The 20,757-nt window shown below is 47.0% G+C and overlaps 1 protein-coding gene across 1 annotated transcript; it reads right to left on the reverse strand.

Moving 5' to 3' along the window:
* Positions 1–327: 327 nt before the first annotated feature.
* Positions 328–2,844, reverse strand: LOC107151796 (free fatty acid receptor 2-like). The gene has a single exon (XM_015497199.2). The coding sequence runs from the start codon at positions 2,513–2,515 to the stop codon at positions 1,535–1,537; it is 981 nt and encodes a 326-aa protein (XP_015352685.1). The 5' UTR covers positions 2,516–2,844; the 3' UTR covers positions 328–1,534.
* Between the last annotated feature and the right edge of the window lie 17,913 nt (positions 2,845–20,757).

A 20,757-nucleotide genomic window follows, 5' to 3' on the forward strand; every position in this document is an offset into this window, starting at 1 on the left:
GTGGCTCTATTAATATCAGACAAAATCAATTTTAAGGCAAAAAAAAAAATGCTCAAAGTTTCAATTCACCAGCAAGACAGAACTACAAGGAGGAAATAGTCAAATTTACCGTCTAGAAAAGCACCTCACACCCTCTCCTTGTCACTGATAGATCGAATAGACAAAAAAGTATGTAAAGGTAGCCGGGTGTGGTAGTGTGCACCTGTAATCCCAGCAGCTGGGGAGGCTGAGGTAGAAAGATCTCAAGTTCAAAGCCAGCCTCAGCAATTTAGCAAGGTGCTAAGTAACTCAGCAAGACCCTGTCTCTAAATAAGATATTTTTTAAAAGGGCTGGGGATGTGGCTCAGTGGTTAAGCACCCCTGAGTTCAATCCCTGGCACCCCAAACACCAACAACAAAAAAGTATGTAAAGATTATAAAGCTTTGAACCCCACAAATTGACAACTTCAATCTGAGGTGTATAAAACCCAGACAGAACCCACCCATCGATTGTAGAATCTGTCTTCTTTTCAAAACTGATTATTTTTCTGGTATTAAAAAGAATACTCAACAAATTTCCAAGAACTGGACCCATTTCAATAATATTCTCTGACCTCAGGGCAATGTAGTTAGAAATGAATAACAAAAGAGAGACGGGAGGTAAAAACCCACATGCCTAAAAACAAAGAAACATTTCTAAACTCAACAGCCAAAGAAAAACGTCCTTTGGAAATTAGAACTGACACAGACCTCAAACTGACAAAAATTCTGCAAATCAAAATCTGTTCTAAACTGTCCTTACAGGGAAATCTATGAACTTAAGCACTTACATGAGGATCTGTTAGGAAGAGAGAGTGAAGTTAATGAAACCCCCAACTTAAAAAAGAAAATGAAGTAAGTAAAAAAGATTTAAGAAAGTACAAGGAAAATAAATAGGAATAAAGATTAATGAGATAGACAACAGAGAGAATGCTGGAAAGGGTCTTGATTTTCTAAAGAATACAAATGACAGATCTCTGGCAAGATGGATCAGGGAAAAAAGAAGAAAACTCAAAAGGACAGCGCTTGGCAAAGAACCCTGACCTGGGCTTCTTCAGCCTGCATAGACTCTTCCCCGCAGGACTCTTTTTCTTGCTCTTGAGGCAGCACCTGCTGTGGTTAGGGTGCTGGTGGGGAACCTTCAGGTGCCCACCTTGCATTGCAGACTTGCCCATGCTGAGATGTGCACCCAGCCTGTGGATCCCCTTTTCTGGATCAGGGCCAGGGTCAGAAATAAGAGCTCTGCTGTAGGTGAGTAAATGCCACCACCTCCTAGATACTGAGTGGTGAAGATAAGGAATCCAAGATTCTGATGTCCTAGGATGCAAGGGCTTGTGGCTTACTGTAGGAAATGTCACCAAGCCCAAGGAAGGAAATGAAAACACTCACTCATTGGGTGAGTTGGAGTTGAGGTGCCTGTGACTCTCTTTGGCTGTTCAGAGGGGCACAGGAGAACTCACCCAGTTCTGACTCAATGTCTCCCTTTTGGAGCCCCCTCCCCAAAAGGCGACACCATCTATTCTCCCGTGAAGCTGTCGTTGACCATGCCTGCACTCGCCTTTCCTTTCTTTACGGCCGCCTCCCTGGCTTTTCTCCACTCGGCCGACAGGGAAGCCCCCCAGGTCTGCAGCCTCCGCAGTTCCCTATCAAAGGCCCTGCGCGCGGCTGAGGAGGAGAAGTAGAAAATCAAGGGATCGATGCAGGCGTTCAGAGCGCTGAAGAGCACGGCGCACGCGCGCCAATTCTGGCTGCTCTTCTGGAAGAACCCCACCACGTGGGACACATTGTAGGGCCCGAAGCAGACCAGGAAATTGAAGAGGGTCACAGCGGCCAGCCCCACGGCTCTCCAGCGCTTCTTGGTCCCCACTTGGGGTCTGGAGAGCATGATGTGCACAAAGCGCCAGTAGCAGAAGGTGGTGACGGCCATGGGGATGAAGAAGAGGACCAGGCACAGCTCCAGGCGCACGGGCAGCACCACGTCCAGCTGCTCTTTGGTGAAGTTCTCGTAGCAGACCGGGAGGCTCTCGGGGTCACTCACGTTGTGGGTTGGCAGGTATTGGACAATGATCACAATGCTGCAGTGTCCGAAGGACAAGATGCCAGATACGAGGGCGGCGATCACGCCGTACAGGGGCCGGCGGGAGAGCTTGTACTGCACCGGGAAGGCCACGCTGCGGTAGCGCTCGATGCTGATGCCCGCCAGGAGCCACGTGCTGCAGTAGATTCCGCTGTAGAAGCCGTAGGCCGTGAGGGCACAGAGGGCATTCCCTAGGGGCCACAGGAAGTCGTAGGCTGCCTCAATCATCTTGAAGGGCAGCAGCAGCAGCAGGAGGTCCGCCACTGTCAGGCTGAGCAGCAGGATGTGCACGGGCGCGGGATGCGGCTGGCGGACCCGCCCCACGAAGGCGCGCAGGGCCAGGAGGTTGGCGGGGAGACCAAAGAAAAAAGATATGCAGTAAATGAAGAGAAGTCCCATGCTTCGGGGCTCTGGGGCCATCCTTCCTGAAAAGACGGAAAGATAGGATGGCTCCTGATGGGATCAGTCCCAAACCAAGGCGAATCCATGATCAACTTCCTTGCAGTAGTCAGACCCCGCGGGGCCCAGAGAAATTAAGACCAACCCTTCCTGTGACGTTTGTTCTGCTCGCTGTGGGTGGTGGAGCAAGAAGGCCACGCTGCTTCCCCATCAAATTACTTCTTTAGCACCTTCCTCCTCTCTATCCCACTCCCCACCCACCAAAAAAAAGCTGGGTTGGGGGGACTAGATCCCTATGATTTTCCCCCCAGCACTGGGGATCAAACCAAAGGCTTTGCCAACACACATGTGGCAAGCACTCTACTGATCTACATCCCAGCCCTTTTTATTTTATTTTGAGACAGGGTGTCCCTGCAGCTGGCCTTGAACTTGTGATCCTCCTGCCTCAGCCTCCCAAGTTGCTGGGATTATAGGCATGTGCTACTACACCCAGCCAAAAAAAAAAAAAGTTCCTTAAGAATTCTGGGTGCCTCAGAAGCCTCCTTAGGAAGTATCCAAGTCTTTATTAGAAAGGGCACTTCATGAGGGCAGCCATGCTATCTGTCTTGCCCACCATTGTGTCTTTAGTACCTAGAACTGTATCCATTGCATAGTAGGTGCTCAGCAAATATCTGGGAATGATGAATGGGTCTGTGAACAGAGAGGAAGGAAAAGCGGCTTTATCATGAAGAAGCAGACAAGACTGTCTTGAGTTTTCAAATTCTACTCCAGTTTTACTCAGCCTATCTGTGGGGTTTTTTTTCTTTCCTTATCTTTACCCTTTTTTTCTTTTCTTTCCCCAAGTTCTTGTGTTGGAACTCAAGTTCCTCAGTGGCACCCTTGAAAGTGCAAATTTGGTTGAGGATAAGGGGACAACAGCTTAAGCCCCAGGTGAGCAGCAGATGCCCAATTTCTCCATTCCAAGCAGAGCCTAATGAAGAAAGCCTGGGGGTTTAATTGGAAAAATGGAAGGGGCCTGATCAGGGCCAAGTCACTAGGATTGCTGTCCCAGCCATGCCTCAGATTAGAGCTCTGGGAAAGTCACTGACCCCACTCAGCATGGCCTTCACTCCCCGTGCACCACACCTAGCCCATGATTCCCCAGAACTACCATGATTCCCAGCATGCACTGCAAACTCCACCCTCTCTTGATCCCTAAGGAAAGAATATGCACAAGTAAATCAAGAGTGACCTTAAATCTGCCCAATTTATCATTCAAGGTGACATTTAAAATAAACCCCAAGGACCTGGGTGTGGTGGCTCACACCTGTAATCCTGGTGACTCTGAAGGCTGAGACAGGAGGATCACAAATTTGAAGCTACCCTCAGCAACTTAGCAAGGCCCTCAGCAACTTAGGGAGACTCTTTCTCAAAGTAAGAAATAAAAAAGCCTGGGAATGTAGCTCAGTGTTAAAGCATCCCTGAGTTCAATCCCCAGTGCCTAAATAAATAAATTAATTAAATATAATGTGAAGGGCTGGGGGTGTGACTCAGGGTGTGCTTAGCATGTGTGAGTCCCTGAGTTCAATCTCAGCCTAGTAATTAAATTTGATTTAATTTAAAAATACACTAAAACCTGAGACCTCCACCTAGTCTTGATAACATATTCCTTGGCCCATCTGCATATCTCTTTGGTGTTTGAGATCTGGCAGGCAGAGACGAGACACATGGGAGATTCCGCACAGACCCTCGCCAGCACCATCTCTCCGACAGACACGCTCTGGCCTCTTTTTCACTCCGTGACCTCTTTCCACCCCACACTCTGCCCGCTCTTCACGAGTGATCCACAGTCCTTCCTTCTATCCCATCTCTTCCCAGGGAGGCATCTGACCTCACTAGGCTTTTCCCTGAGCACTGGCGAAGGTTGGTCTCTTGCCTTTTCCTGGAGGTAGACAGATGGCTGGTCAAATCTGCTGGGTCTCAGGAGCAGGTGGAGCCTTGTCTAACTGGACCTCTTTCTCCTCTTCCTCTTGCAACAGGCTTTTATACCTGGGAGAGTCCTGCAGTCAAAAAGAGGGAAGTCAACAGATGAGCTTTTCCTGGGATAACTCGATCCTTTTGAGTCTCCTGCTGAATTCTGTCCCCAACAAACATATTTTCCCCAGCACCCAAATTGCAATTGTTCTTTCAGATTCCTCTTCTCTCTGTGTCCTGACAAGCTGCCTTGTGCTTTCTTTTCCTGGGAAGTTATCTCAAATGATGCTGCACCTATAGCCACATCTTGCTCCACCTGATCCTCCCCGCCTTTTTTTCCAGAGGTCCTCAACCTGATCGATTTCTGTTCTCTTTTGAGGAAGCTCCAACTCAAACTGCTCAGCATTGCAAACTTTGCTGGACTTCCTCTGACCCCTCCAGTCCCTTCTTACAAATCCTCCCATGACAGACCTGCACTCTCCTGAGTCCAAATTGCTGAGCCAGGTTCTGGGTCTTTCTATTCATTCCCTCCCCAGTGGGCTGTGCCGTGCCTGGGACGCCCTCTCTTCCCACTGTTGTTCCCTCATGTTCTGTGTAGGACCCACATTGCTCACTGGTGGCACCTCAGGGTGAAGAGATGGACACTTGCAAGAATGTTTTCTCTCTCCTCGGGGAACGTGGATGTCTTGTCACTGGTTGCCTGTCCCTGCCAGCAGAGACTGTCCTTCTTCCCCCTGACCTGGGAGGAGTGATGTGCAGCCAAGTTTACCCCCTTGTAATCATCTCTTGTCATTTCGCTCTTCACTCTGATACCCACGTGGTCTCCCCATGTTCCTGCTCCCTAACCCACACCGTGCCTCCCAAAATGGGGGTTCAGGAAACGACTTTGAAAGTTTGGTACACACAGCAAGCAAACAATGTAACTCTCCCTGCGCCTCTGCCAAGTTCATTTGTGCCATTTTGTTGCATTGGATTTAATAACAGAAACTCCCTGGAAAGGTGAAGGTTGCTGGACCCGGGTGCTCTCAGAACCAAGCATGTGAGCTGGCTCCCAGGTCAGGAAGAGAGCTGTAGAGACCAAGAGCCATTTCCAAGCCCGTGGGAATCTCCTGATAGGTCCACTTCCGCCCCTGGTAAAGGGCAGTGCCTTGAGGGGTGACCCTGGCTCCTCTGGAAGTGGTCTTTGTACAGTTTGTCCTTAGAAACGAACCCTAGCACTGTCCCTTACCTAGGAAAATAACTCAAATACTCGTGGAGCATCAGGATGAAGGCTGGGCGCGCCCCTAGAGCTTGCCCTGTTGGAGGCGCAGGAGGCTGAACACAGAGGCAGGGCGGGCTGCTGGGCCTCGAGGGCTGGAGGAAGAGTGCGTGGGAGCAAGCTGAAAGTGCCGACTGCAGTGTGAAAGTGTGCCCCCAAGGAGGCTTGCCTCATCTGTTGACCTGTCTTCCCCTCCTGGCCTTTGATGTGTCTTGATAAGCTACAGCAGCCAGTCAGAATCTGACCGCCCCCGCTGGTTCAGCCCACTTCCGATGTCTTGAAAACAGAAATTCACAGAGCCCTACTGTCCTCTTCAGCATTCAACAGTGACAGACAGGGCAAAGGTCAGACCTAGGGCACTAAAACAGAAGAGTCTGGTGCAGAGGCACATACCAGTGATCTCAGTGACTAAGGAGGCTGAGACAGGAGGACTGCAGGCTCAAGGCCAGCCTCAACAACTTAGCAAGACCCTATCTCAAAATGAAAAATAAAAAGGGCTGGGGATGTGACTCAGTGATAAAGCACCCCTGGGTTCAATCCCTAGAGGGAAAGAGAGGGAGAGGGAGGGTGAGGGAAGAGAGAGAGAGAGAGAATATGGATGACAGGGAATATTATAAGATGACACAGAGATCTTTGGTCATATGTACAGCCACATGTGCTAATAGAGAAAGCAAAGGGAGAGAACATGCTGGTTCTTTGAAAAGATATACAAGTTTGATAAGCTCTTAGCCAAACTAATAAAAAGAAAAAAAGCCCAAATTACTTAAATTTGAGGTGAAAAAGGAGAAATCACTACCGACATCTCAGAAATCCAGTAGATCATCAGGGACTATTTGAAAACTTAGACTCCAATAGATTGGAATACCTAGAAGAAATGGATATATCTGTAAACAAATAAAATCTACCAAAAAGGAATCAAGAGGACACAGAAAACCTAACTTGGAATGAGGTAGGAGCAATAATAAAAAGCCTTCCAACAACAAAAAGCCCAGGACCAGATGGATTCTCAGCTGAATGCGACTAAATCTTTAAAGAAGAACTAATGGCAATACTCCTCAAATTATTCCATGAAATAGAAAGGAGAGCAACACTTTCAGATTCATTCTATGAAGCCAGGATCACACATATCAAGACCAGATAAAACACATCAGAGAAAGAAAACTATAGACCAACAGCCCTGATAAACTTAGATGCCAAAAAATACTTATTAAAATATTAGCAAATCATGTTCAACATTATATTAAGATTATTCACCATGACCAAGTTAGTTTTATTCCAGAGATGCAAGGATGGTTTAACATATGCAAATCAATATAATCATCAAATAAACAGAATTAAGACAAAAATCACTTAGATTTCAACAAAATTTAGCACTTATTCATGATAACACAAAAACATGAAGATACTAGGGATAGAGGAACCTACCTCAACATCATAAAGGTTACATAAAAATAAACAAAAACTCAAAGCCAACCTCAAAGTAAATGGGGGAAAGTGAAAGCATTTCTTTTAACATCTAGGACAAAGATGTCCACTCTCACCACTCTTACTTAACATATTGCTGGAAATTCTAGCCAAAACAATTAGGCAAGAGAAGGAATTAAAAGGGATAAAAATAGGAAAAGAAGAAGTTACGTTATCACTGTTTGTAGATGATATGATCCTATGCATAGAAGATCAAAAAAACTCCACCAAAAGACTTCTAGAACTAATAAACAGTGTGGGGACAACAGGTTATCTATATCTAGAAGAATGAAATAGACCCTTATCTTTCACTCTGCACAAAAATCAAATCAAAATGGATCAAAGAGCTCAGAATTAGACCAGAAACTATGCAACCCCTAGAAGAAAAGGAAGAGTCAATTCTGCAGCTACAAAGAACAGGCAAAGACAATAGCCCCCCTAAAGCTCAGGAAGTAATGCCAAGAGTTAATCAATGGAATGGCGTCAACTTAAAAAGCTTCTGCACAGCCAAGGAAACAATTAGGAATGTGAAGACAGAGTCCACAGAACGGGGAAAAATCTTTGCTAGCTACTCTTCTGACAGAGGATCAGTAGCTAGAATATATAAAGAGCTCAAAAAACTTTACACCAAAAAATCAAATAACCCAATTAATAAAGGGGTCAATGAATTAAACAGACACTTCTCAAAAGAAGAAATACAAATGGTCCACAAATACATTTAAAAAAAGGTTCAACATCATTAGCAATGAGGGAAACGCAAGTAAAACTACACTGAGACTCCATCCCAAGCATCAGAATGGCAGCCATCAAGAATACAAATACTAACAAATGCTGGGCAGGATGTGGAGAAAAGGACACGTTTACACTGTTGGTACAACTGTAAATTAGCACAGCCACTATGGAAATGTGGTGAAGTCTCCTCAAAAGACTAGACATGGGACCCCCATGTGACCCAGCTCTGCCACTCCTTGGTATCTACCCTGAAGAATTAAAGGCACCTCACTCCAGAAATCCCTGCACACCCATGTTTACCAGCACAGTTCCCAATAGGCAAACTCTGGAACCAGCCTAGGTGTCCATCAGTGGATGGCTGGATAAAGAAAATGAGCTATATATACACAAGGGAGTTTTATTCACCCACAAAGAAATATGAAATTACAGCATTTTCAGAAAACTAGAGCCCATTATGTTAAGGGAAATAAGTCAAACTCAGAAGGTTAAGGGCCTTCTGGTTTCTCTCATGTGCGGAAGCTAGAGAGGAAAAAGGAAAAGAAAAGTGGGGGCGGATCTCGTGAAATCAAAGGGAGGTCAGTAGAGGAAAGGGACCAGGGGTGGGAGGGGGTGGGTAGGGAGGGCAGAAGTGCTGGGGAGTGATATTAGCCAAATTACATTTTAATATTGTGTGCATGTACCAATATGTAGCAAATCCTATACATACGTACCACTATAGTGCACCAATTTAAAAATGTAGGGAAAAAGCTGTAAGTAGGTCATTTCCTTCTTCTACGCAAAATCTCACAGTGTGTCTCCATCATCAAATCGGGAGCCTCACTGTGTGCTGCGGAAGATGATCCCACCATGATCACACCACGCTCACACTACCACGCAGTAGGACAGAATCCCCCGGTGTTGGCCTCCTTCCCCCAGTCCTCTCTGACCTCCTCTTCTCTTCTCCTCTGGTTCCTTGAGGCACAGCTCTGGGGGATGCAATTGGATGATATCTTTCAAAATTAAAAAAAAAAAAAAGCCACACCATTTGACACAACAGGCTGACATCTACAGATTCCTTGTTAGATGTCTTTTCCTGTGGGCACAAAACATTTTTTCATCACAGCGTTTTTTGGTCGGTTACATTTTCGTTTTATGATAAAGAAGAGTGGGAGCAACCTAGGTCCATCAGCAAAAGCTCTGGTTCGGTAGAAACCGTGGGGCGTCCAGGTAGTAGCGACCTAGGACATCTGCTGCCAAGACTGAGCAGGCGACCTGGAGATGCTAGTGTAGGTCAGACTACGAGATTTGCTCAGCAGAGAAAGCAAGGAACGTAGAAGAACCAAAAGCTGTAAGAGAAGGGGACGTCCTGCGACGCCCCTCAGTCGTACCTCTGAGCAGCCCCACGTCCCAGCTCTCACTTGTGCCGGAGAACAGGTGGTGGAGGAGGGCCAGCTCCCAGTCGCTCAAGTTCCATTGCAGCAGGACAGGACACAGATGGAGCCTGGGGCCAGGCCAAGTAGGAAGAGAGGCTGGGCTTCAGGGGAAGGGGAAGAGGCCTCTGAGGAGCTGGTGCTTAGGAGGCTCCTGAAAGCAAGGAGGGTGTGGGGTGGGAGCTGGCGGGACATCTACGCAGAGGGACAGCCAGCCCTGAGAGCAGCTGCCATGTGTCCGAGGAGCCCAAGGAAGCCAGAATGGCTCTGGGGGGACCAAAAGCAGAGTCATGGGAATGAGGTCAGGACAGTCAACAGGACCCAGATTTTGTGGGGCCTTGTGGCTGTGATCAGGATGGGAGGATGGTGGGAAATCCCAGAGAGCAGGGGCGGGGCGTGGTCTGCTTCACGCTGTTAAAGGATCCCTCTGGATGCTGAGTGAGGAAGACTCGGGGGAAGGATACCTAAAAGTGTGCTCAATGGCTGTCCCTGGGAAGGGGTGCTGGGCATTGGGGTGGATCCTTGTATATCCTTTATGAGAAGAATTCTGCACGTGTGTGTGTGTGTGCGCGTGTACGTGTGTGTGTGTTTGTGTGTGTGTAATCTTACTCCCAAGTAAAAGCAAGCCTGGCAGTGGTGCATACCTGTAAACCTAGTGACTAGGGAGGCTGAAGCAGGAGGATCACAAGTTTGAGGCCAGCCTCAACAACTAAGTGAGACCCTGTCTCTGAATAAAAAAATTAAAAAGGCTGAGGATGTAGCTCAGTGGTAAAGCACCGTGGGGCTCCATCCCCAGTACCAATCAGTGAAAGAATGAATGAATGCATGTATGCAAAAATACCCACAGCTAACACACCCTGAGCATTCATTATGTGCCCTGTCGCCCAGCACGGGGATCTGAGATTGCCCATGTAATTGAGAAGCCGTGCAGTGGACACCATCCAGACAGCCTTTTCTTGGGTTGAGCTCTTGTTTGGGACCAAAGTAGAATGCACAAGGAAAAAAGACATGACTCCCGGTCTCACAGCAGTTGGGTCTGTGAGCCTCAACCCCAACCACACTTGCATCACCACGCTGCTGGCCAGAGATGGCCAGTCCAAAGGAGCTGCTGCCGTCCATGCGCTGTTTCCGTGTGGTCTTGTTTTTCTGATTATTAACGGGCTGCGCATCTCTCGGCAGCCTGCAGGCTTTCTGAGCTCCTAATCACTGTACTGAACTTGTGTCTCGGTGATGGCTCTTAATTGCAGCCCTGGAGGCCGACACTGGCTCATTTGGAATTTAATGATAAGATAGTGGGGAGCTGGGAGGTTTGCCAGGAAAGCTGGAGAGCCGGGCTTTGAGAGGAAAGGAGACCGTGCAGCCGGGACCACATTAAATGTCGTGCCACTGACCAGTGCAGTGAGGACACAGGACCCCCTCCCACTCCCCCACCCCCCACACACTGGACTCTAACCTAGGGCGCGTTTATTCACTACTGCCACTGCCAGAAGCAACTCTCCACTCTCCGTCCTTCTCTGTGCCCTTGACCTCAGAATCAGACCTCGGGGCAGATGCATCTGATGACGTGCAGGGGTCGGGGAGGCTTGGAAACAGGTCCCAAGGTGACCAGCTTCTCTGGTGGGAGAGCCATACCTGGATGGTTCCCTTCACACAAAAGGCATTCAGAAGAGTAGGAAGATGACCAATGTCCCCAACACGGTCTGTCAGCGGTCAGGAAAAGGTACACCACTTCCATATTTTGAGGTTCTCCATCTCTGAAGAAAAGGAATGATGAAATGACAAACGAGACGACCCAAGCCACCCCATCTTTAACGCGCTTACATGGGAGAATAGCATTCTTAACAGGAAGTCAGAAATGAATTGTGTGGCTTCAAAAATCCATTTTAGGACTTTGGTTTTTGAAAGTAGAGGGTCAAGAAATGGGCATCAGTTTAACGTTGGGTTGTGTCGAGACACGTCTGTGAGTGTACTTAACCTCATTGAGTAACGGTGCCAGGGGAGGGATCCTGAGGCCTGGGCCAGAGGCCTCCAGGCTGCAGGCAGGGACAGATGGTCCAGGGCAGAGATCTGCTCGGGCAGCAGCCCCCCCCTCCCCAGGCTGTCTGGTCCCTCCAGCTGGCCAAGATGTTGGGGGACGCTGAATGCCAAAGGGACAAGGTACTGCACGTGGAGCTTGCTTTTCTTAGAGTAAAAACTCCTGCTTTCAACCCCTGAGACATGGGGGCACAGCACACCCCCTCCCCAGCTCCAGCAGTCAGTGTGGGCAGGCAGAGCGCATAAAATGATTTACCTGCTCATCCCAGCTAACTCTGCGAATCCCCATGCGCCAGCACCTGCGCTAGTTGGTCAGAATCCAGGGCACAAATGTTTTCTCATTATCATTTCTTTATTTTTTAAAAATGGTGTAACAATGCATGCGTACGACCTTATTAGAAAACATCCGACAAAACAGAAGTAAAATATGAAACGCCATTCACTTCTCCAAGGCACTTCTCGCTTCCTGGAAGGAACTTCAATTTGTTTATATCCTTGTGTGTACATGTGCGGACGTACAGATTAAAATGTACAAATAAAATCGTACTATATAAGTGTGTTTTGGTATATAAGTGTGCATGCACACGCACATCTCATATGTGTGTTTCAGTTGACCATTTCATGTCAGTGCATACAGATCTACCTCAGTGCTTCAGTGTCTATTTATCTCTGAGAAGGCTTCAGGTGGATTTTGGGATACATAATTGATGACATTGCCAGGTCAAAGAGGTGACTTCAAATTTTTTGCTAGACATTTTCATATTACTTTCCTGAAAATGTTCAGTAATTCACATTTTCACCTACTGAACATAAGAATATCCACTTCTATGCATCTTTAAAAAATTTTTTTTTGTAGTTGTAGATGGACAGAATGCCTTTTTTTATTTGTGTATTACTATGTTTAATGTGGTCTAAGGATCGAACTCAGTGCCTCACACATGCTAGGCAAGTGCTGCGCTACTGAGCCCCAGCCCCAGCCCTCTGTGCACTTTTTCCAACACAGCTGTTTGAATCTTTTATATTTTTGTCAGTCAGGATGGGTAAATGATGATTTTTGCTGGTTTGTTTTATTACATGTGGGGGATTTTTCCTACTGAAGTAATGTAAGTTCATTTCAAATCAATGTGGGGAAAAATGTATTAATATTTAGCAAATAAGGTTGGGATAATTGACTACTCATTTGGAAGAATTACAACTAAACAACAAAAGTTAAAACTAGTGAATTAAAGATTAAATACATTTTTAAAACTATAAGAGTTGTACATGGATGATATAAATTTTTATGCCTTATAAATGAGAAAGAGTTTTTCTAGCAAGATATAAATGGAGAAGTCATCAAACAAATGATGACAAATTTGAGCACATAAAAGCATAAAACTTATGCAAAAAAATTGGTTATCAACAAAGTCAAAGACCACTATCTTTCCATATTGCAAGTCAAATAAGAAAAAGGCAAGTACAGAAAGAATTCAAATAACTATACATAGTATGCAAATATCCTCAACCCATCTTTTCATCAGGGAGAAGAGAATTAAAATAGTGCTGTGTGTGATGGTTAATTTTATGTGTCGGCGTGGCTGAGCCACAATGCACAGCCATTTTATCACTTAAGTGGGTGGACTTGGAGGAAAGCAGAATGTGCCCTGTGGTGTGGGTGGGCCTCGTCCCATCAGTTGAAGGCTGGCCTCCCCCCACAGGAGAGAATTCAGCCGCAGACAGCTTTCAACATCATCTGCAACTCTGGCTCTTCCTGGTTTGCCAGCAGGACTTTGGACTAAAACTGCCGTTCTTTCCTGAGTACATATATACACAGGCATCCTTATTGATTCGGTTTCTCTAGAGACCTCTAAATGTTCCTAGATGTTAAGTATCGAGTTCCTAAATGTTAAATATCAACTTTCTAAAAACTTAAAAATACTATGTTTTCTTTTTTTGGAAGGGTTATGGGTCTCTTACACAATGTTGGGGTTGGTTCAGCTGAAGAAGGTAATTTATTGCTATTTAACAAAACCTCAATGGATAGAGCATTTAATTCAGCAGTACTGCTTTTAGAGAATGCCCACGTACTCCGGTCCTTTTGTGAAAAAGATGTTCCTTGTAGTGTTATTTCTTTTTTAAATTTCTTTTGCCTTTGTTTATTTTTATGTGGTGCTGAGGATCGAACTCAGTGCCTCACACATGATAGGCAGGTGCTCTGCCACTGAGCCACAGCCCCAGCCCCTGAAGTGTTATTTTTAATGGTGGAAAATCAGAGTCACTTTTTGAGATTCATTCATTTGTCAAATACCAAATACTTACTCTGTGCTAGGCCTATTTTTAGTCACTCCCCTGGACACAACAATCTCTGTATCCATGAGTTCTACATCTGTTCATTTAGCCTGTTACAGATCTGATGATTTAACCCATTATAGATCTAAAAAAAAATTTTAATTGCATCCGTTCATTAAACATGAACGGAGTTTTTATTCCTCATCATTATTCCCTAAACAATACAGTATAACAACTATTTACATAACATTTGCCTTGTACTAGGTATCACAGGTGATCTAGAGTTGACCTAAAGCCTATGGGAGGATGTGAATTGGTTAAATGCAAATACTGGCCATTTTATATAAGTGACTTGCATATCTGCAGATTGGGTCTACAGGGAGTGCCCAGGAACCAGTCCCCCTTAGGGACCAAGGAAAGACCATCCTGATAAATAAGACGGCTGTCATGGTGACTGTGGTCATGAGCTTCCCAGGCTAGTAGGAAGAGTCACATGAAATAACTGGACACAGAAATACATAAATCAAACTGCCATGGTGCAGTATAAGATAACATCAAAGGAGAGGGGCACTTGAGACGGGGTGATCAGGGACAGTCCCTCCATCACAGATAACACCAGAGAGAAAGCTGGAGGAAGCCGGCGGCCAGTCAGGTGAAGCGTGGAGGAAATGGTGTGTGTGATGCCGAGAGCTGGCCTTGAGGGTCAGACAGAGGGCCGGGCCAGGTCACAGTGATGGTGGGGAGCCCCAGGGGAGCGGAGAGAGGGAGGTGGGGCCGGATGGAACACAGCCTCAGAGGCCAGGGAGAGGGAGTCAGAATGGGAAGTGTGGAAAGGTTTTATTTGGGGCAGGGACATGATCCAATTCACGCTTCTCAAAGTTCCCTCCTCAAAGGCACTAACGGGAATGAGGATGGGAAGAAAGACCAGGTTGGAAGCCTCTGCAGAAGACCGGGTGAGTGAGGGAGGTGGTCGTGGAGTGGGAGAGAAGCAGATTTCTATAAGGCATGTTCGAGAAAGAGAAGCGATAAGGCCTGAGGGTGAACTGGATATGGGATGTCAAGGAGAAGGCACTACCCACTGTCAGAATGTCCAGAAAAAAAAAAAAAATGCTGACAGTGCCAAGCCCTGGATCTCTCAGATTGCTGGAGGGATGGCTACTCTGGCAAACAGTGAGAAGAGATCTTAAAAAGTTCAGATCTCCTACGCCGGTGGTGGTGGTGCATGCTTGTAATTCCAGTGGCTCAAGAGGCTGAGGCAGGAGGATCTCAAGTTCGAGGCCAGCCATAGCAACTTCGCAAGGCCCTAAGTAACTTAGCAAGACCCTGTCTCAAAATAAAACATAAAAAAGGACTGGAGATGTGGCTCAGTGGTAAAGCACACCTGGTTCGATCCCTAGTATCCCCTCTCCCCAAAAAGTTAAATATACAATTACCATAAGATTTAGCCTCCCTCTTCTGGGTCAATACACAGACCTAGAGAGATGAAAACTGTCCACACAAAAGCTGGGACATACGTGCCCAGAGCAGCATAATCCCTCCAACCTGGGGAAGTGGATAGACCACTGTGTTATCTAGACACACACAGGAGCCCCCCAGGAATAAAGGAATCAGGCCATTGCTACCCACCACCATGTGGAGGAATCTCAGAGACATTATGCCGAGTGAAGGAAGCAGGCCCCAAGGAAACAAGCCACATGGTTTCATTTATGGGACATTCTTGAAAGTTTTATCAAAATCTTTTTTATCTTTAGCAATAGAGACCGACCTGTGGTTATCACTGGGGCAGGGTGAGGGACGACGTGCCACTAATTCCTTTTTTATCTCCATTGTGGGGATGCTTCCAGGAATCTCTAGATGTCTCAAAATTCTCGGAACGGCACACTCCTTCCTGGAAAAGTGGGCTTGTGTAATCATTTTTAAAAAATTTAAAAGAATTAAATTTTTTTCTTTCTTTCTTTTTTTCTTTTTTTTAAGAATGACTCTAGGGTTTCTGGCAGGGCAGACAGGGAGATGAGGTTGTCATTTATAGAGGTGACTGAGTAGAGGGGCCAGATCTGGGGGATGAGACGGAGAGGTGGAGAGCTCAGTTTGGACTGGTGGAGTTGGGATGTCCCCACACAGAGCTGGAGACAGGCCATCTGGGGCTGGAGAGGGAGAGACGTAGGTAGGTCGCCCATGTTGAAAGCTGGTCATGGATCAGATGCTTGGGAGAGGGTGGAGAGCACGAGAAAACCAGGGCTGAGCCTGAGGAGGCCCTCCCAGGGCAGGGGCAGGAAGAAGGGCCACGCCTGAGTCGGAGGATCAGCGACCTGGAGTCTGGGCGCTCCCTTCCCGGCCTGGCCTGTGTCCTCCAGATACTTCCCCGGTGGGTGAGGGAGAGGGCCGCAGGGGTGGCAGGGACCTCCCAATGAGAACGAGGGACTGGTAAAAGCATTGTAGAAAGTCAGAAGGTCCCAGCAACTGCTGCAGCCGTGCTCTGCCTAAGGATGGGGACCCATTCTGAGAAACGTGGCCAGTTGGTTTCGTTGTTGTGTGAACAGCCCAGAGAGAACTTCCACAAACCTCGGTGGTCCCGGCCAGTTGCTCCATGTGACCTCTTGATGTCAGCAAACACGAGATGCAGGAGGCTGTGAGGGTAACAGAGCAGATTGTTTTGCAGTAAACATTTTTAAAAAAATAGATAGGAGCCCATTAAAAGTGTGGCATGACACATACACAAACCAGCAGCAGAGTCACTTATTGTGATTGCCGAGCGTGATAGACGGCACGGAACTGTGTGTGCTCTGCTTTTTATGTGACAGGTCATGCCGCAGATTTGTCAACACCGGCATCAGCACAAATGTGAGTGGCACGTCGAATTCTTATGTCACTACAGCCATGATGTCACTAGCTGATAGGAACCCACCATAACCTCATGGGATCTCCATCATCCATGTGATCCGGCATGGACTGAAGTGTCACTAATGTGACTGGCGCATGCCTGTATGTGTTTTCACCTCTGGGCCAAAGTATCTCTGAGCTGAGCTTATGGCAAAATCCCACTCCCCCCCATCCCACCCCCATGTACCTTCCCCACTCAGGCACAGCATCTGGGGACTCCTTGACCTCCACTGCCAAAGGCCACAACCTGAGAGCCTAGAAGCCCATCCAATACTTGGACATTCTGAATTTGTTTTCAGCTTGTAAAAATGTAAGATTCCAAAAACAGCAATGACAACTGGAGTTTCAGCTTGAAAATTTGGCAGATGCAATAGTCCTGTGGCCCACAGCCCCCTCAGTGACAAGTCACAGTGGAATGACTCTCCTGTTCACCACAGCTCCACCACTCTGTTGGGTTCTCCAGCACCAGGATAAGCTCTGGTTGCCCTCTACCACCTGTCCGCACCCTGGCTTCTACCCTTGGGTGAACCTGCAAGATCCCTGCGCAGTCACGACTTCTGCAGAGTGACACAGACAAAGCAGAGCCCTTCTGGCCTTGACCTTGTTATGTACCTGTCTATTTTGCACGTGGAGGTGAGATGACACAATTTTTCAAACTCAGCCCTGCTGAGGCTTTCTTTTCATAAAATATAGCGCCTTCATTTGAAGCTCACTGTGCAATACCACTGGCCTTGCGATGTGACCCCCTCCATAATCAAGTTACTGAGCATTTCCACCACCCTAACGTGCCCCTGGGGACCTTCACATTCAGTCTCCTCCTCCTCTCTCAACCCCGCACCCTGACAACCAGGGTCTGCTTTCTGTCAGAAGCTACCCTGGGAATCAAAAGGTCAGCCCGACAACGCACCAGGAGAAGCCCTGGCCCCACGATCCCAGGGCAGTCTCACGAGAGTGTTGGGGGGGGGAGTGGGGGGGCAGCGGCGCTCGTGCAAATAAATCATTTGATTGATTGTTTTTCCAAGAGTAAGCCCCGGGGAGTTCTTTTAATGAAGATTTTAAAGGAGACTTTCGAAGAACCCTATTGTAAGCACAGAGACGAGCTGGAGAACAATGAGGGGAGGGGGGACCAGGGAGCAGCAAGCCCCTGATTGAGTGCATTCGCTGTAGGTAATAACCAGGGCTCTCAGGAAAGCAAACCCTGTCTTCAGATGAGCATCGTGGGTGTCATGGTCACTCTGTGGGCGAGAAGACTGGGCAGGGTGACTCTCCTGCTTCTAAGAACTCTGAACAGAGAGAGCTGCCCTCCTACAGAACATGCGTGACTCGTGACCCCCCAGCCCCCTGTTTGTCCCTCTGTTGTTTCTGTGGCATCCAAGATCCCATAATAAGCATGAGAAGCTTTACCTATAAAAGTGCAAGTTGCAATCAAGTCTGCAGGTCAGATGGTGTTTGACCTTAGAAAGGGTCCTGTCTGCTGTGTCCAGGTAGGTTTAGCCAGACGGCCATCAAATGTCCCCTCCTGAATGAAGGGAGTCCTGGCGTCTTGGTACCAGAGCTAGTGACTGGAACCATAAGACGCTCCCCTGAGTTCAGTCATAGCAGGTAAGGCAGACATTAAGATGACCCAGCCAGATGTGGTGGTGCCCGCCTGTCATCCCAGCAGCTTAGGAGACTGAGGCAGGAGGATTGCGAGTTCAAGGGCAGCCTCAGCAAATTAGCAAGACCTTGTCTCAAAATAAAAGAGGGCGGAGGATGTGGCCCAGTGGTAAAGTGCCCCCTGGGTTTAATCCCCCACAGATCCTACAAAGCAATCAGGCAGAGTTTAGACACCAGGTAAGTTCGGATAGGATGCAGGATAACCAAAATACAGGCTGATCAGCTGATTTATTAGAGTTAGGATGCATTTGACTGCAAGTGAGAGAATATGTGGCAATAGAGAGTCAACCAACCACAGGGTCATTTATTGATGGTGAGTTTGGAGGTAGGTGGTCCCAGCTCAACAATGTCCAGGGCCCAGACCCTTTCCACTTTTCTGCTCTGCCACCCTTAGTTAGATGCTTCCTTATGGCTCCAATGTGGCTGCTGCAGCTCCAAGTATCACGTCCTTTCATAAAAGCTTCCAAGTCAGGAAGGAAGAGAGTAGCTCCTTTCAGACCTCTCTCTTTTATGAAATGGAGAAAAAAAACTTTCCCAGAGTCTACCATCCCACCCCAGGAGACTTCTTGACATTTTGAGGGCTAGAATTGGGTCCCATGTACATCCTGAGACCAGTCACCAGGAAAGAGGATCAAGATGGTCACGGTAAGTGCCCATCCAGCTTTGATCCCTGAGGCTGGAGCATGTGTCTTATTTGGTTGTCTCTGTACCCTTCTAGGCAGTAAAATCAATCTCTTCCCAAAATCCCTCTCCTCTCCACCTTGCTGTCACGCAGGTGAACTCTGCATCTCCCCTCCTCAGCCAACTTGACGAGCTTCCGTTCCTCCTGTCCCATTCTTTCTCCAGATGTGACCCCAGCATTCCTTTCCCAGAGCTCATGCCACCATCTTTAATGGTTTTTTACCCCCATGTGGAGATGATCTTTCAGAACTTCCTCAGAGGGAAGTCAGCAGGCTTCTCACAGATTTTAAGAAGTTTTAGAGACCACAACTACCTGAATTTCTTGGGACTTTTTTTTTTTTTTTTAACCCAGAGGGGTCATGTTGCCAGAGAGGTCAAAAGTTGGCCACTTTCTCACTATTTCTTTCTCTTTGTTTCCCCACCCAGACTCTTATCTCCCACTTCCAATTCTCCTCTCCCAGAATCTGTGGCCTGACTTTCGGCCACCTTCCTACTGTCACTGATGCCCTGTTTCCTCTTTTTGATGATTCTTATAACAGCTGCTGCAGACTCCTGGGCCCCTCCCTGCCACCTCTGCTGGCCCTGACCTTGTCTTGTCCTTGCCTCCTTCCTGGGGTCCAGTTGAAACAGAGCCACCTCTTCTGTTCTGCGTCGCAGCGTCCCCTGTCCCGCCTGGCACTTACGCAGACCCGGAGGCCCTTTGCAGAATCCTCCCCAGGCTCAGGTCACCGTGAGCCAGGGGACAAGGCATCGCCCACCCACCCCCTCGTTCCTGCTCTGCCCTCTTCCGATGCAGGGAGGTTGAACAGTCAGAGGCTGTCGGACAGGTAACCTGCGAGGATCGGGCCATTCACAGTCTTCAGTCGCCGGTTTTTAACAACTTTGTGGGTAGCCTTCCTGGGTACCTGGTCACATTGGTGATTTCTAATTCCCCGTCACCTCCCCACTGCTGTCAAAGCTGGGAGGCAGAGGCTTTCACAATAGCCTCAGATAAAATAAAATATTTGGGAATCGATCTAATGGTGAAAGACCTCTACAGTGGAAAACTACAGAACACTAAAGAAAGAACTTGAAGAAGACCTTAGAAGACGGAAAGATCTCCCATGTTCTTGGATAGACAGAATTAATACGATGAAAATGGCCATATACCAAAAGTGCTATACAGATTTAATGTAATTCCTATTAAAATTCCAATGTTGTTCATAGAAATAGAAAAGGCAGGTATCACTACAATGATGCAGCCACATTCATGTATAAGCAGCTCAATTCACAATAGCTAAACTGTGGAACCAACCTGAGTGCCCTTCAACAGATGAATGGATAAAGAAAATGTGGTACATATATACAATGGAATATTACTCAATCATAAAGAAGAACGAAATTATGGCATTTGCCAGTGAATGGCTGGAACTGGACACTATTATGCTAAGTGAAATAAGCCAGTTGCAAAAAAACAAAGGCTGAATGTTCTCTCTGATAAGTGGATACTAACACACAGTGGGGCGGGCGATTAGAAGTTCATTGGATTAGACAAAGGGGAATGAGGGGAAGGGACAGGGGATGGGAACAGGAAGGACAGTGGAATGATCAGACATAACTTTCCTATGTTCTGATATGAATACACAGCCAGTGTAACTCCACTTCATATACAACCACAAAAGTGGGAAGTTAGATGCCATGTATATATAGTATGTCAAAATATATTCTACTGTCATGTATAATTAAAAAGAACAAATAAATCATTTTTATAAATAAATAAAAGCTAGGATGGCCAGGCACAGTGGGGCACACCTGTAATCCCAGCAGCTTTGGAGGCTAAGGTAGGAGGATTGTAAATTCAAAGCCAGCCTCAGCAATTTAGGGAGGCTGTAAGCAACTTAACAAGATCCTGTCTCAAAACTAAAAAAAAAAAAAAAAAAAAAAAAAAA

The sequence above is a fragment of the Marmota marmota genome, unplaced genomic scaffold, assembly GCF_001458135.2.
Source record: "Marmota marmota marmota unplaced genomic scaffold, marMar, whole genome shotgun sequence".
Classification (NCBI taxonomy): Eukaryota; Metazoa; Chordata; class Mammalia; order Rodentia; family Sciuridae; genus Marmota; species Marmota marmota.